This window comes from Cupressus sempervirens, chromosome 1 (genome assembly GCF_028749045.1).
Source record: "Cupressus sempervirens isolate cs-2001-9-10 chromosome 1, ASM2874904v1, whole genome shotgun sequence".
Taxonomy (NCBI): domain Eukaryota; kingdom Viridiplantae; phylum Streptophyta; class Pinopsida; order Cupressales; family Cupressaceae; genus Cupressus; species Cupressus sempervirens.
The window spans coordinates 673937541-673950838 of record NC_143118.1 but is presented as its reverse complement, the minus strand read 5'-3'; the positions used below and the strand labels follow the sequence as shown (position 1 = coordinate 673950838).

General features: G+C 33.4%; 1 protein-coding gene across 2 annotated transcripts in view; it reads left to right on the top strand.

Annotated features, from left to right (window-relative positions):
- LOC149579670 (ARM repeat superfamily protein) overlaps nt 1-13298 on the top strand; it is a 160611-nt gene that overhangs the window by 36412 nt on the left and 110901 nt on the right. For both annotated transcript variants that reach the window (XM_089786504.1, XM_089786494.1), the window contains exons 5-7: nt 8902-8946; nt 9257-9335; nt 9528-9601. In XM_089786504.1, the coding sequence (XP_089642630.1) occupies nt 8902-8946; nt 9257-9335; nt 9528-9601 (198 nt within the window). The remainder of the gene's footprint in view (nt 1-8901; nt 8947-9256; nt 9336-9527; nt 9602-13298) is intronic.

Genomic DNA, 13298 nt, shown 5'->3' with positions numbered 1-13298 from the left:
AATAAAATCGTTAAGAAGGATACAATTTGTAAAAAAAACATATATTTGGTTTCTCACGGCTTCCAAATATTTAAAGAGGTATTCGATAAACTTCATGGCTTCCAAGAAACCGTAACTCATAAAGAAATGACTTGGCTTCTTGAACGCCAATATAATATGCCAAGTGTGCATTTCGGTTTCAAATAAATAATTGAATAAATAAGGAAAAGAATTTGAAGGTTATAAGTCAAAAAGATATTATAAACATTTATTTACTTGCACGTAAATATATCTTATTAAGATGGCACATGGTAATTGTTTATCCAAGGTCGTACCTTTTAAATATGTATATCTAAATACATGTTTCATCTTAGAAGATATATTTTATCTTTGTGTACATGCATTTAAATGTATGTATTAAATAGAGAAAATCTTGTATAAAAATAATACTATGATGTCACCTTTAATTTATATCTGTGTATGTACATAAATATGTATTATAGTGATGTGGTGGAAAAGTCAATCAAAAGCCATTTGAGGTATGCATTATTTTTAATTTAAAAAAAAACTAATATTTGAAATGTTTATTTAATAGCTCATGCTTGTCTAATGTGTGTATCCTATTATGCAGTTGCTAGGTACTCAACCATGGCGATTCATGATTCATACCCATTTGCCCAATGATGGTGGTGCTTTTGTGCCCAATTCTTTTCTGACAATGCTTCCACCCCTTTGACGTGCTCCCTACAAGGAAATTCTTCGCAGTTAAATCATATTACCATAACAAATTGTTAATCATAATTAATCATAACAACTAACCACCTTTTCAATTCCATAAATTTATGATAAATAATCAACTAGCATGTTATCTTCATATGAAATCATAACGACTAACCATCTTACCATTTCGTAGGATTATAAGAAATTTAATTGTCAACTGACTTCATGTGAACTTCAACGGCTATATGAACATTTTAAATTGAGTAAAAAATTGGGATGTAACACCAACAACATTAAATAACAATCCATTTGCATAGATGCTTCTGGCTATGACTTGATCAACAATGTCTCTAGCTTTATTTTGGAATGATGATTCCAAGGGTCCCACTGCTCTCTTACTTACAGTTTGCTGTTGAGGAGGACGCAAGAATGAATGACCCTTTGTAGGTGGTTCACTAGCAATGGTAGTTGAAGACAGATGATGTTTTTCCTTTCTTTAGAGGCCTACCACTTTCCAATGGATGTGAAGAATTTTCCCTCCCAACAACTTCCTCTGCTTGCTTCTGTTCTTGAATGTATTTGCTTACAATGTGATTTGGAAGGAAGGTTTAAGTAGCACTCCGTTTACTCTTGGCTTCCCAGTACAAAATTTGATGCCTTTTTGAGGAATAAAGCACAAATGTGCTTTTACTCTATTGTAAGAGCTACTAAATTCCTTCTTGTAGTGTTTACAAATCCATACATAACCTCCTCCACCCGACCTTGGTCGAATCATTTGCACATGTTTCCAAAGTGGGGAACGTTTGTCGATTTTTAAGTGAGGGTTATTGGCAGTAGAAGCACTTGCGGCCATGATAGAATCTACAAACAAACAAAACAAGTTAGAACAATGAGAAGATAACAAGTACTTCAAATAGATAACAGTGAACACAAATCGTCTAAAGACTAATATAGACAACAATAATAGTCTAATACCTATATGCTATAGATTACAACAAACACTTCAAATAGTCTTATAGATAACAATAACATTGAACACTAATTGGCAGAGAATTGAATAAATTATAATTATTCAATCCTCTGCTAATTAGTGCTCACTGTGATCATAAATTTGTAGGCCTATTTCTATACAGTATGAGTATAGTGTAACATGATTATGATAAAGTTAAAAAATTAAAAAATTAAAAAATAATTAAAAAATTAACAAAACATTAAAATAGTACATACTTGTAGCAGTGTAGAGGCTGATTGTAGAGGCACATGACAACAATATGCCTCTCTGTAGGAAGCTTGCCAAACAACAACAACAATAATTCTTAGTGAATGTAGATGGAATGCAGAGCAGTCATTCGAACCCTCAGAATTGTCGATCATTGTTGTTTTTCTAGGATCGTTTTTGCAAATGTAGTAACATTGCCAATGTGATTGATCTCTTCCAAATGCAGATTTGAAGACTCCTAAATATGAGAGGAGGAGACATGTCTCTATAGTTAATCATCATTAGTTAATAAATAACCATATGTACAACTCATCTTTAAGCATAAAGTATTAAAACATAAAACAATGTTCATATAAATCATGAATACAAATACTCAATGTAATGAGTATATCACTTTGATTGATGCTATACATCAACACTCCCTCTTAGCAAGGGAGAAGTGAAAAACACTTTATGAGATATTAGAATTTAGGATATCTAAACACAACACATTATCTGACTTTAACACTCTGAAATAGTGACTTGTCAAATAATTATAATCACCATGTTATGAACATTATCATAACATATATTATGATCTCTAATTGTCCAAAACAATATCTAGAGTAATCATAATGCATTTGTTATCAATGACTTTTAGCGTATCCGAAACAAAATTGTCATAATAACAGGCCTATCATTTGCAAGATCGTCAACGTACAAAGATTACCTTTTGTCTGTTCATTATCATGGTGTCCGGCAAAGTCCGACCAAAAGAACTACGATAATAGGTCTACCATTTATAAGATTGTCATCTTACAATGGTTACCTTCTGTTTATATATGTCAGTGAAAGATTGTCACCTTTCATTATATATCATATGTGAAATAGTACCCACCATGAACCCAGTCAGAGGGTCGTACAAGAGTTTTCACCTCAATTCTATCTCATAGTGAAGAATACATTACAATAAATTTTACTTATAACTTCTCTTGATAGAGAAGATATCATTCACAAAGGATTGCACCTCAAAATTCTCCCTTCAAACAATGATCTTGGGAAGTCTAGTTACTCCCTTAGGCCCCGTTTGGTTGCAGGAATTCGGTGGGAATAGGAAAATCTAAATACTCACGTTCACCGATTTAACGTTTGTTTACAAAATACAAAATTGGTATTATAATTCGCCTATTCTAGTTTGACTTCAAAATGAGCATAGCGGAATTCCTTAAAAATGATGGACTAAGAATAACTTATTCTTATTCTAGTTTTTAATAGACCCAATTTGATGGGTTGTTGGGTCTATGACTTTTCTATTTGATTGTATTTTGTTACTCAAATGCATTTTTGGACTATTTTCTCCATTCATCATAAGATATAAACTAGGTCAACATTATTTAATGTTTAATATGTTTTTTTTTAAAATGACAAAAAAGACTAATATCAGATTTGTTATCTTTTCTAAACTTTCCTAAAATTATCTTTACAAATAAATCTTGTGTTTAGTCTTATAATTGAAACTATGTTGAAAGATCAAACTATGTTGAAAGATCATTTAAATATCATATTAATGGTTTTGACTTATTTGTATTTTTTATTTTCTTTAATACATTTAAAAATAAAATGATTTTAGTTTTGATCTTATACTCATTAAAATAATTTGATTTAATTTAGAATTAAATTTATAATATACAATATAATATGTCCTTCGAATTTTGATGAATTTCAAAGGTTGTGGTATCTTTCACTTATAAAGTCAATTTAAAAAATAAAATAAAGAGTAATTAAAATAATTTGGCTTTTTAAAAAATTAATAAAAAAATCAGTTTTCATAAATAAAAAATCTTGTTTATTTAAAATATTACCAAACTAAAAATAATAATTTAATAATTAAAATTTTAAAACAAAACTTATTCCAATTCCTATTTCAATTGTTGCAACCAAACGTAGAATATGCATATTTCGACTCTTCTTTCAGGTCAACCAAACAGGTCCAAATGATATTCCAGAACTTATTTTAAGAATGCACAAATACCAAAAGAGAGCTTATTCCAGCATAGATGAATGTCGCATTCGACAATTCTTGCAGCCAAACGGGCCTTTAGAGACTCTCTTCACCCAAGGATTCTTGTCAGACTCACTCCGAATGTGATATCAATTTTCTGATCTTCTAGTGATAAGTCATCACTTCCTTATGATATACATAGAAGTAGGCCCATCAACATCATGCAGTCACACACATGTATTTTTAGACTCCCTCTGAGTATCAATCTTCTAAGCTCCTGCGTTGCCTTCGAAGAAATGTCATACTCTCTCTTAATGTAGAAGGATACTAATAATCTCAATCATTAAAGATATTTACTTCAATATCCTCACTTTATCCTGATCATCAAATGACTAATGAATTCTCGTGTACACAATATTTGATAGCATGTGTAAAGTACCAACCTTATTTTCCTGCAAGAACATCCTCAGACAAGTACTTATCTGCCCATGAAGGTCATGGAACATCTCCTTACTAAAGATGATTCAAGTGGGAATGAAACTTTGGTTATTATTCCCCCCACAATGATAAAATTCCCATTCTTATATCTTTGAACACTTTTGCATCACATCAAATTTGGTGACTTCTTTCTAAGTTACAACTTGCTGTTTTCATCCATAAAAGCTCCAAACATTCATTAAGCTTAATAGTAGAAGCAAACAAGTCCTTCCATTTTGTTAAACTCATCCATGATTCTTAATCTCCCGCTTTTTCCTACGGGAACATTCTTAGAAGAAAGATCAAGACAAAATAACTCTCACAACATAATTATATTTCTCATTAATATTATCATGATTCACATTGTAACTCTCATATTAATCGTTATATAATACAGAAAGATCAATTAAATATAAAATTTAAATATATACATACATATACATACATACATACATACATATATATATATATATATATATATATATATATATATATATATATATATATATATATATATATATATTAATCTACACTTTCAATATATTATTTCTATAAAGAGAAAGTACAAATAATAATTTGCATACCTTATTGGCCCCATTGTCCCTTACCTTTGTATTAATTATTACCATTTATATTCTATTTGCAAGAACAAAATATCTAACCTTCTAATAAATATTGTATTTGCAACAATAAATATACATACTATTACCTATTTACAATCATTGATTAAATCAATTATTCCACTAGTCAATGCGCTGCCAACGTCATAGTCATACACAAGCACAATAATGTCTGCACATGAAACAGTTAGAGGACACACTGCTTCGATCTCCTCTTTTATGAAATCGATGTAATCGTATCCCCTCACAAAATTTGCATTTGCACTTGCAGTCGACTCCTCCTCAGATAAGAATTTCCTCTCTACCGAATCCAGTAAAATCGAGGCATCACAATCATTGATTTAATCAAATTAACATTAGTTTGGTTAACAATATAGATTGTTGCCTCTCTTCATATTTTCTCCACGGTGCTTAGAATGGGCACTTGCAAGGAATAATCTGGTTTGCAGTTTAGTAGTTGATAAAAGAAATTATGCTTCCTAAGAATGCAATCCTCCTCCTTTGAAACCCTCACGTGGCTTCCTAATATGTGCCATGAATTACAGACAAATCTCTCACACAGCCCATGATTTTCAGCAGAGAATAATGCCCAGCAGTGGTGACCAGAATAGCGAAAAAATTGCACCAATAATGATGTCCCCAATCCAATGTATAGATCGCCCTTCAATGGCATCTTAATCGTATGTCATTTGGTAATTAAAGCGCCCAGGAATTTACACCAAATACCAACCTTCCAGCTGCTCGACTTGTGGTGTCTAATTTGTAGATAATGAAGATGGCAGAATTTTAGAATACTGGTCGACCAGTTCGCAGAGATTTATGGGTGCTAATTGTAGAACAATAATCACGAAACAAGTTCTCCATTACAATGTCTTCCACCAACAGTGATCATAGTATAAGAAGCCACAAAATTCAGAATACAAAAAATCTTTGTATATGTTGTGATTAAAAATCTTTGAATATTTACTGCAGTTGAACTTATTTTAGACAATTATCACATACAAGTTTGCAGATTGGCTCTAGTACCATGTTTTTCTAGGATCGTTTCTACAAATGTAGTAACATTGCCAATGTGATTGATGTCTTCCAAATGCAGATTTGAAGACTCCTAAATATGAGAGGAGACATGACTCATGAAGAGACATGTCTCTATAGTTAATCATCATTAGTTAATAAATGACCATATGTATAACTCATCTTTAAGCATATATGTAATATAAGACATAAAACAATGTTCATATAAATCATGAATACAAATACTCAATGTAACGAGTATGTCACTTCGACTGATGCTATACATCAACAATCATTACAATTAGACCTTCAAAATAACAAAGGAATACACCACAGACAAACACAGTTGATCCAAGGAGATACGTCTTTGATAAAATCCGGATTTGCTATACTGAATAACAAGATTCATTAAGGCAACTCCTTCCAACTGGGACCAGAGACATACGCCAACGGTAACAAAGACATCCAGACTGCTGCTGCCAAAAATCCCAAACTGCCGCTGCCCAATGTGGGTTGCAATATGCAAAAATCCCAAACGACGTCGTTTTAGGTTTTAATATGTCAACATGCTCGTAAATCACTTTATTTCTCAGTTGAAAACTCAATAAGATGACGTGGTTCCCAAATTTGTCCAAATTCGTTTCACATTCTTCCTGGGCTCCCTTGACGGCAACCAAATTCGCTCAAAATTCCTCCAAATTCGACCAGGGTCCGAAAAGACGAATCCACAGGGAATTTCGATGGTAACAGGCGAATTTGTAACGACTTATAATCTGAGTGAATTGAATGTCGAATTTCATGGTTTCTAAGCGAATACGGTAACTTAGAATACATTATGTGATTAAATTAATGTTCATAAAAACTAATATAAATGATCAATGCTTTTAAATTTTTAATGCCTATAAAAAAGAGGATCTGTTTTGTGGTTTATGTTTCAATAATTTCCTAACATGTTGCAAGATCTCAACCAGGTAGGTGATGATACTAATTCTATTCTAGTTGTTCTAGTTCTACTTGGAATTTGTGACTTAGGGCAATAGCTAGGGCATTTCCAAAAGGGGACATTACAAAGGGATAACTTGAAAAATAACTTGAATGCATTAGCGCTCTAGAAAAAATAGAGACTTATCCCTTGCAAGGAAATGGGATAGGAGGCAAGCTACACAGAAATAAAAGGCTAATTATTGAGAGATTTTAAGACTTTGCTATCCATAATGTAAAAGAGTAAGGGTATACAAGATTTTACCAGAAAAGAGGAATGGGCATTAATGTTTTTGACCACATTTTTTCATTCATTATCAAGATACATAATGAAGTTATGACTATGGGATTCTTGTACAGATGGCCAAATAATAACATAAGGAAATCTATACATAAAAATTAAGATTTATGGTCTGGATTAAATAGTAAGAAATGCAATATTAGTTATTGCCATACAATTTTTTAATTATTTGTCAATTTGAGCATTAAGTTTGGGAATAATGGTCGCCCACGAGTCACTTTGTTCTAGACATCATTCTCATTAAAATTGTTAGGATGATTTCTGATTCCTATAGCCACTCTTAACTTCCTTCATATAAACTGATCTTTCATCCCTCTAATGCTTGCTTTTTCTTTGTAAATATCATAAGAAGCAGTGTGATCATGTTTCTGGAAGCTTTGAGTTTCTGATGTGGTCGTGGATTAAATCTGTGGAATACTTTTTAAACTCTTTGTGAGAATGATCTCCACTTTTTTATGTAGGGCCGAGTTTACCACACATTTGATACGACAGTTAACAAACTTGGTTGATATTGTGAGGAATGCAAATGAATTTCTTATAACTTTTGTCATTTTGAAATATATGCCTTCATTGAAAGGGTGAATAAATTTAGGAAGTACTTCTGATTCACAAGAATGTTGGACTTGTGATGCAATCTTTTCTACTTTGTTGAAAACCTTTGAAGATTTGATTTCCCATATTCTTTATTGAAAGATCCTAATCAAGTGAGGTTACTCCCAATCATGCAAACTTATTTCAAGTGATCTTAATGAATGAGGGCAACAAAAGCTAGGTTTAGTTACAGCTTAGCCGAGATGTCTATGAGATGGTGATAATAGATATCGCTTTTCTTTTTGAGTACCTAATAAGTCATCATGGAGAAGACTGATGTAGGGGAGGGGAAATTTAGTGGTTGTGAGCATGGAGAAAATGACAGTAAGTCCTGAGATAGGACCTTTATCTAGTGCTGGTTTGCTGGAAGACCCCAGTGATTTTACAGCATACTCCTAAAATAACCACACAAAGGGAGAATGAGGACATCTATAAGAAAATATTAAGAAAATTGTCATCTCCTTTCAGCTTGGCAAATAACTAGAGTCAGATGGTTTCGTGCTGTCTCTTATAAACTTTAGTGGGAGTTGATAAAGGAAAACACCATAGAAGCTGTAAAGGGATCTGGTAAGCTTAAGCAGATGTTGAATCAAATGAATGCTAGAAAACTTGTTCTTGTTCCTGGCAGTGCTAAAGCAGAACAACTGGGTCAAGATTGACCAATTGCATTGCACAACGTGATATACAAAATTATATGCTGTGATACAAAGAAGGATAAAATCTTTGCTATGGAAATTAAACACTTAAGGCCCCAATACATTATCTGTTTTTATCTCAAAAAGTAAAATCACAAATAATGTTCACGAGGAAGTTGGATAAAATATTTTGACTTTGTTGTGTATTGCAAATACTTGCTCTATTTTTGTTAGCAGAACAGTTCAAAATGTATAGTCTTTTGTCATTTGTATTTTGTCTTTTTCTTTCATTTTTGATGGGGTCTACTTTGAGAAATTATATATACCTACTGTTTATGCATATCTATATTCTTGTAATTTGACTCATTATTGTGTTTTTGCAGTTTGATTGCAATTCTTTCAAGGGATTTGCGAGAGGAATTTATGCCGTAAGTGTGTGTTGTAAAAGAATAAGCTTTCATTCTCTATGTTCCAATTAGTTTTTCTTGGATTTCCATTCTAACTTTGTAGCACCACAGTAGTAAGGCAAACCCTCTTGTAATATTCTATTGAATTTTTAATTTCCATATTTCTAGTCGAATTATGCCTATAAACATATTGGGCTATGTTTTGCATTACTTGATACGTACATGCAAATTGGTGCTTAAAGTTATTGATTTATTTGGTTTCCCAATCCCTTGTGGGGGCTTTTCATTTGATCATACCGCTCAGTTTTTCTTTTCCAAATTCTTTTGGCAGTTTTCTATCTCAAATCATAGAAACATCTGTAAGCCTTCTTATATCGGGTGGAGACAGAGATCCTGAAATTATTGAACAGGTAAACGGGATTTTTTTCTGTAGTTGAAACATTTTCCTTCTTTACAAAATAATATGTATATGATATCTATTTTATGTTACATGATAAATTTCTGGCAGTTGTTTACTCATAATATGGGTTAGTAGTTTGTTTTTTAAAGTTTGTCATTATATCATACATGGATCTCATTAACTGTACATTTTTTCTCTTCAGGTTTTCACATCTATATCATATGTCATGAAGTACATGCAGAAGCTTCTTGTGAGGGACGTTTCCCATGTGATTAAGTATGCACATTTGAGCTACTACCCTTTTATAGGATTTAATCTGATGTTCCTTTTACACAAGAGAATGCATGTTGCACAAATATGCAAAATGGCAGTAGAAAAATGAAATATCTGTAATGCAAATTGAGATAATCTGATTATAAGATGAAAGAGTTGTGAATCTTTTGGCACAAGTAATATTTCTTGAGTTAACAGTACTATAAGTTTGTAATGGTTACACAACAAACAACCATCAATTTGATGTTTAAACTTCATATTAACTGTAGGGGTGTAGTGTTAAAGAGCATGTTTAGTACTTAAAGCTGGCTGATCTTGTTCTTACTATTTATAATCTCATCACGTGTAGACATTTTCCAGAGCTTCATCGAGATTCTTCCTGTCAAACTTCTTTATGCCAACTATTTTTGGGTAGTTTGCGAACATGATTTCCTTAGTTGATTTTCTCATTATAATGGCAATTTTAGAAGTTGATTTGTCCCACGCTAAAAGATTAACTAGGCTTAGAAAAACATTTTGCCTGTAAAGAAGCAGTGTCTACTGTTTGTGGATATGACATAGCTCTCAATCAGGATTTTTTGTATTGGATAAGCAGATGTTTTTCCATTGAATGGAAGAATTGTGTTTATATTTGCTCTTATCCTAAGATATGCTCCTAACTTCTAAGTAATGCTCCTAAGGCTGTAGTATCATTCAGAGACTTGTCTAAATGAAAGCCTCATAAAGCTGGTAATGCTAGACTGAGGGATATGAGCTCCTTTTTACCATAAATCATGACTCCATATTGTAATTATTTTGATTGTATAGTAGTTTTCCACAATCCACTGAAATTGTTTGCTGTATTTTCTAGGTAGATTGTGTTCCAATTTTTGCATCAACGTTTCGGATCACACTCTGTGATCCATTATTAGGTTTAGAGAGCTGAAGGAGAAAAAATGGATCATAGAGTGTGATCCGAAACATTGATGCAAAATCTGGAACACAATCTACCCAGAAAATACAGCAAACAATTAATTTTGATGCCATGAATATCATGATACATGAGTCCTGTACATCTTAGACACTTGAAAATATTTTTGTATCTCACAATGTTGTTTCCTTAAGCTAAAACTTGTGTTTTTACTTATATGATCAATGAATGCTTGTGTTTTTACTTATATCATCAATGCATGCTTGAGTGTGATCAATCATCAAAGTAGTTTCTATTTGATTTTTTTATTGTGTATGTAAAGTTTATTTATTAAAGGGTAGTTGAACCAAGAAATTCTTGAAAATCTCTACATTTCATTGTTTTTTCAATTTCTTGAGTCTTGGCACCAAGTTTGAGTTTGAGCCAAAAATTGGCTTGACAAGTCCAAGTCTTGTCACTATGATTGAGACACAAGTTTGTGTGCAGCAAGAGATGTGAAGCTTTTTAAATTGCAAGTTGAGAGCTAGAATCTATATCTGTACATTTGAGGCAAATAATTTCATTTGAAGATTGAAATATAGAGAATATAGAATTAAGTTAGGTTTTTGGCTTTGTGATGGAATTGGAGATCATGCTTTAAATCTTAATTGCCAATTTAACAATCGGAAATTGATTCCAGTTGAGTTGCCTAAGTCATCTTTCTACTCTGAAATTCCAATAGAAGCCACTAATTGGACCTTGAAGCTATTTGTTATGCAATATGGGAATATTATATAGATTATGAGCAGGTAGGTTGCTTACAAATTTTGAAGGGAACATCTTTATTGCAGAATCTGAGCATCCTTGAATTAACAATAAATAAGAAACCATTTGTAACTTAAGTTCTTTTGCTTTGTATACAAATAGTGCAAATTAATAACATTGATAATATTTACTTAAGGGTTGTAGCTCAACTAACCGAGTGCAATTGATGAGGATGGTGGTATGTTCCTTGATTATACCATCTGTCAAGTTTCAAATCTTGGCGGTGTGATAGGGCTGGTTTCAACCCTTGGGCAACTTTGGTGGACCCCCTTATGGTTGCTTAGTTAAAGGACAAGTTTCTTGTTTAGATGTATGTTTACTTTCACATGTAATTCACTTCAAAGGGCAATATGCTTTTGTCTATTCAAATTGGCCAGAATTGATTGGTTTCTCTGCACGTTGAGTATGAGGGATGGAAGGTTGCAGTGTTGAACATTCAGGTAGGAGTGTTTTTCATGAAGTGGGGATGTCCTTGGCTAGTCTACTCTAGGGTGAAGGAATGATGCTAGGACACTTGGGGACATTTCATGCCGCTTAAAACCCTGCCCAACAGTTTTTTTTCTTGTGAGCTGTGATTGTGCAAAAGTTTAAGACTGGATTTTGAACAAGCCCTTCCTCACGGGTAGAATAGGTTTCTTCATTAGAGTTTGGTTCCTAACTTTGATCTTTTGTTGGTAGAAGTTGAGGAGGTCCCCATCGTTATAATTGTATGAATTACCCCTAGAATATTGGGAACTTTCAACTCTTGAGCAGTTTGGGTTAAGGCAGATGAGGTTCTGGAGAGGGACTTCAATGTCTATGCACATTCGTGCATCTTGTGGAAGCCTTTTCCCCTTCTCTAGAAAGTGATAGAGTAATGAATGCAGGGATTTGGAGGCAAAAAATTAAGGTTGCGGAGATTACTGCCACCTGCAAAATCTGCAAGAGGGATGAACATTCTAAGAATGAATGTTGTGATTTAAAAAAAATGAAAGATTAGGTAGGGGACTCTGTAATATTCGGGATCAACAAATTAGTGTTGGTCCGCAAGTTGGTGAAGGGGATGGCTAGACAAAGGCGATGATTAGCCGAGTTCAACCTCAGATGTAGGTGGAGATGCAGTTTTGGTGCCATCCTCCCTTGACATGCCCATGACCATGGAGGTGGAATATCATCCTTTGGAGGGTTATCCTTCATTAATTAATAATGTGTTATTTGTTGACCAAACATTTGTGGAGTGCTAGGAGGGGATGTGGGGTTCAGGCAGCTTGGTTTGGGGTGTCTATGGAGAAGCTATTAGAGGTGAACAACATTCGTTTAAAAGGGGACTCGCAAATCACAGTCAATGTGATTATCAATGGTGAGGCTAATATTTGGTACTTAAATAGATACATAAGTGCTATCAATAAAATGTCGCATTCCTTCAATAATTTCAAAGTTGCCCATATTTGTAGAGAAGGGACTGGGATGACAGATTTGTCAGCAAATTGAGCGGTAGACAATATAAAGGAGTTTGGAGATGATTATAGAGAGAAGACTTGAAAATTAGAGGGATTAGATGAATGGGAGCCAAATATGGATTGACAATCAGCTAAGATATCCGGGTTATTGATTGGCATAGGTTCATTAAGGGGGGGAGGAGTGTTAGAGTTCTGGTTGCATCACTATTTGTGTTTGTTGACATATCTATATGGTTGCAGAGATTCAGGTTTTGGGTTGGTTTGTTGTTATGGCATGACACAATGTGGTCGCCCAACATAGTTTGCACTTTGCTTTAGGTGGTGGCTACCTCATCTATTATTCCAGTCATTTATGTGAGTTGTGTTGCAGTATGCGATGTATCTGGTGGTGTCCCATATTGGACCTTGGTGAAGACTCTCTGTTGTTGGTTGAATGCTTCTTGTGTGAAGGAAACTATTGGATTTATGTTTGTTTTCTTCAGAGGGGTGATGTTTGTGGTGTTTGCTGGTTTGGCATTGTTTTGATATTGGTTGGCCTTTGTCTATT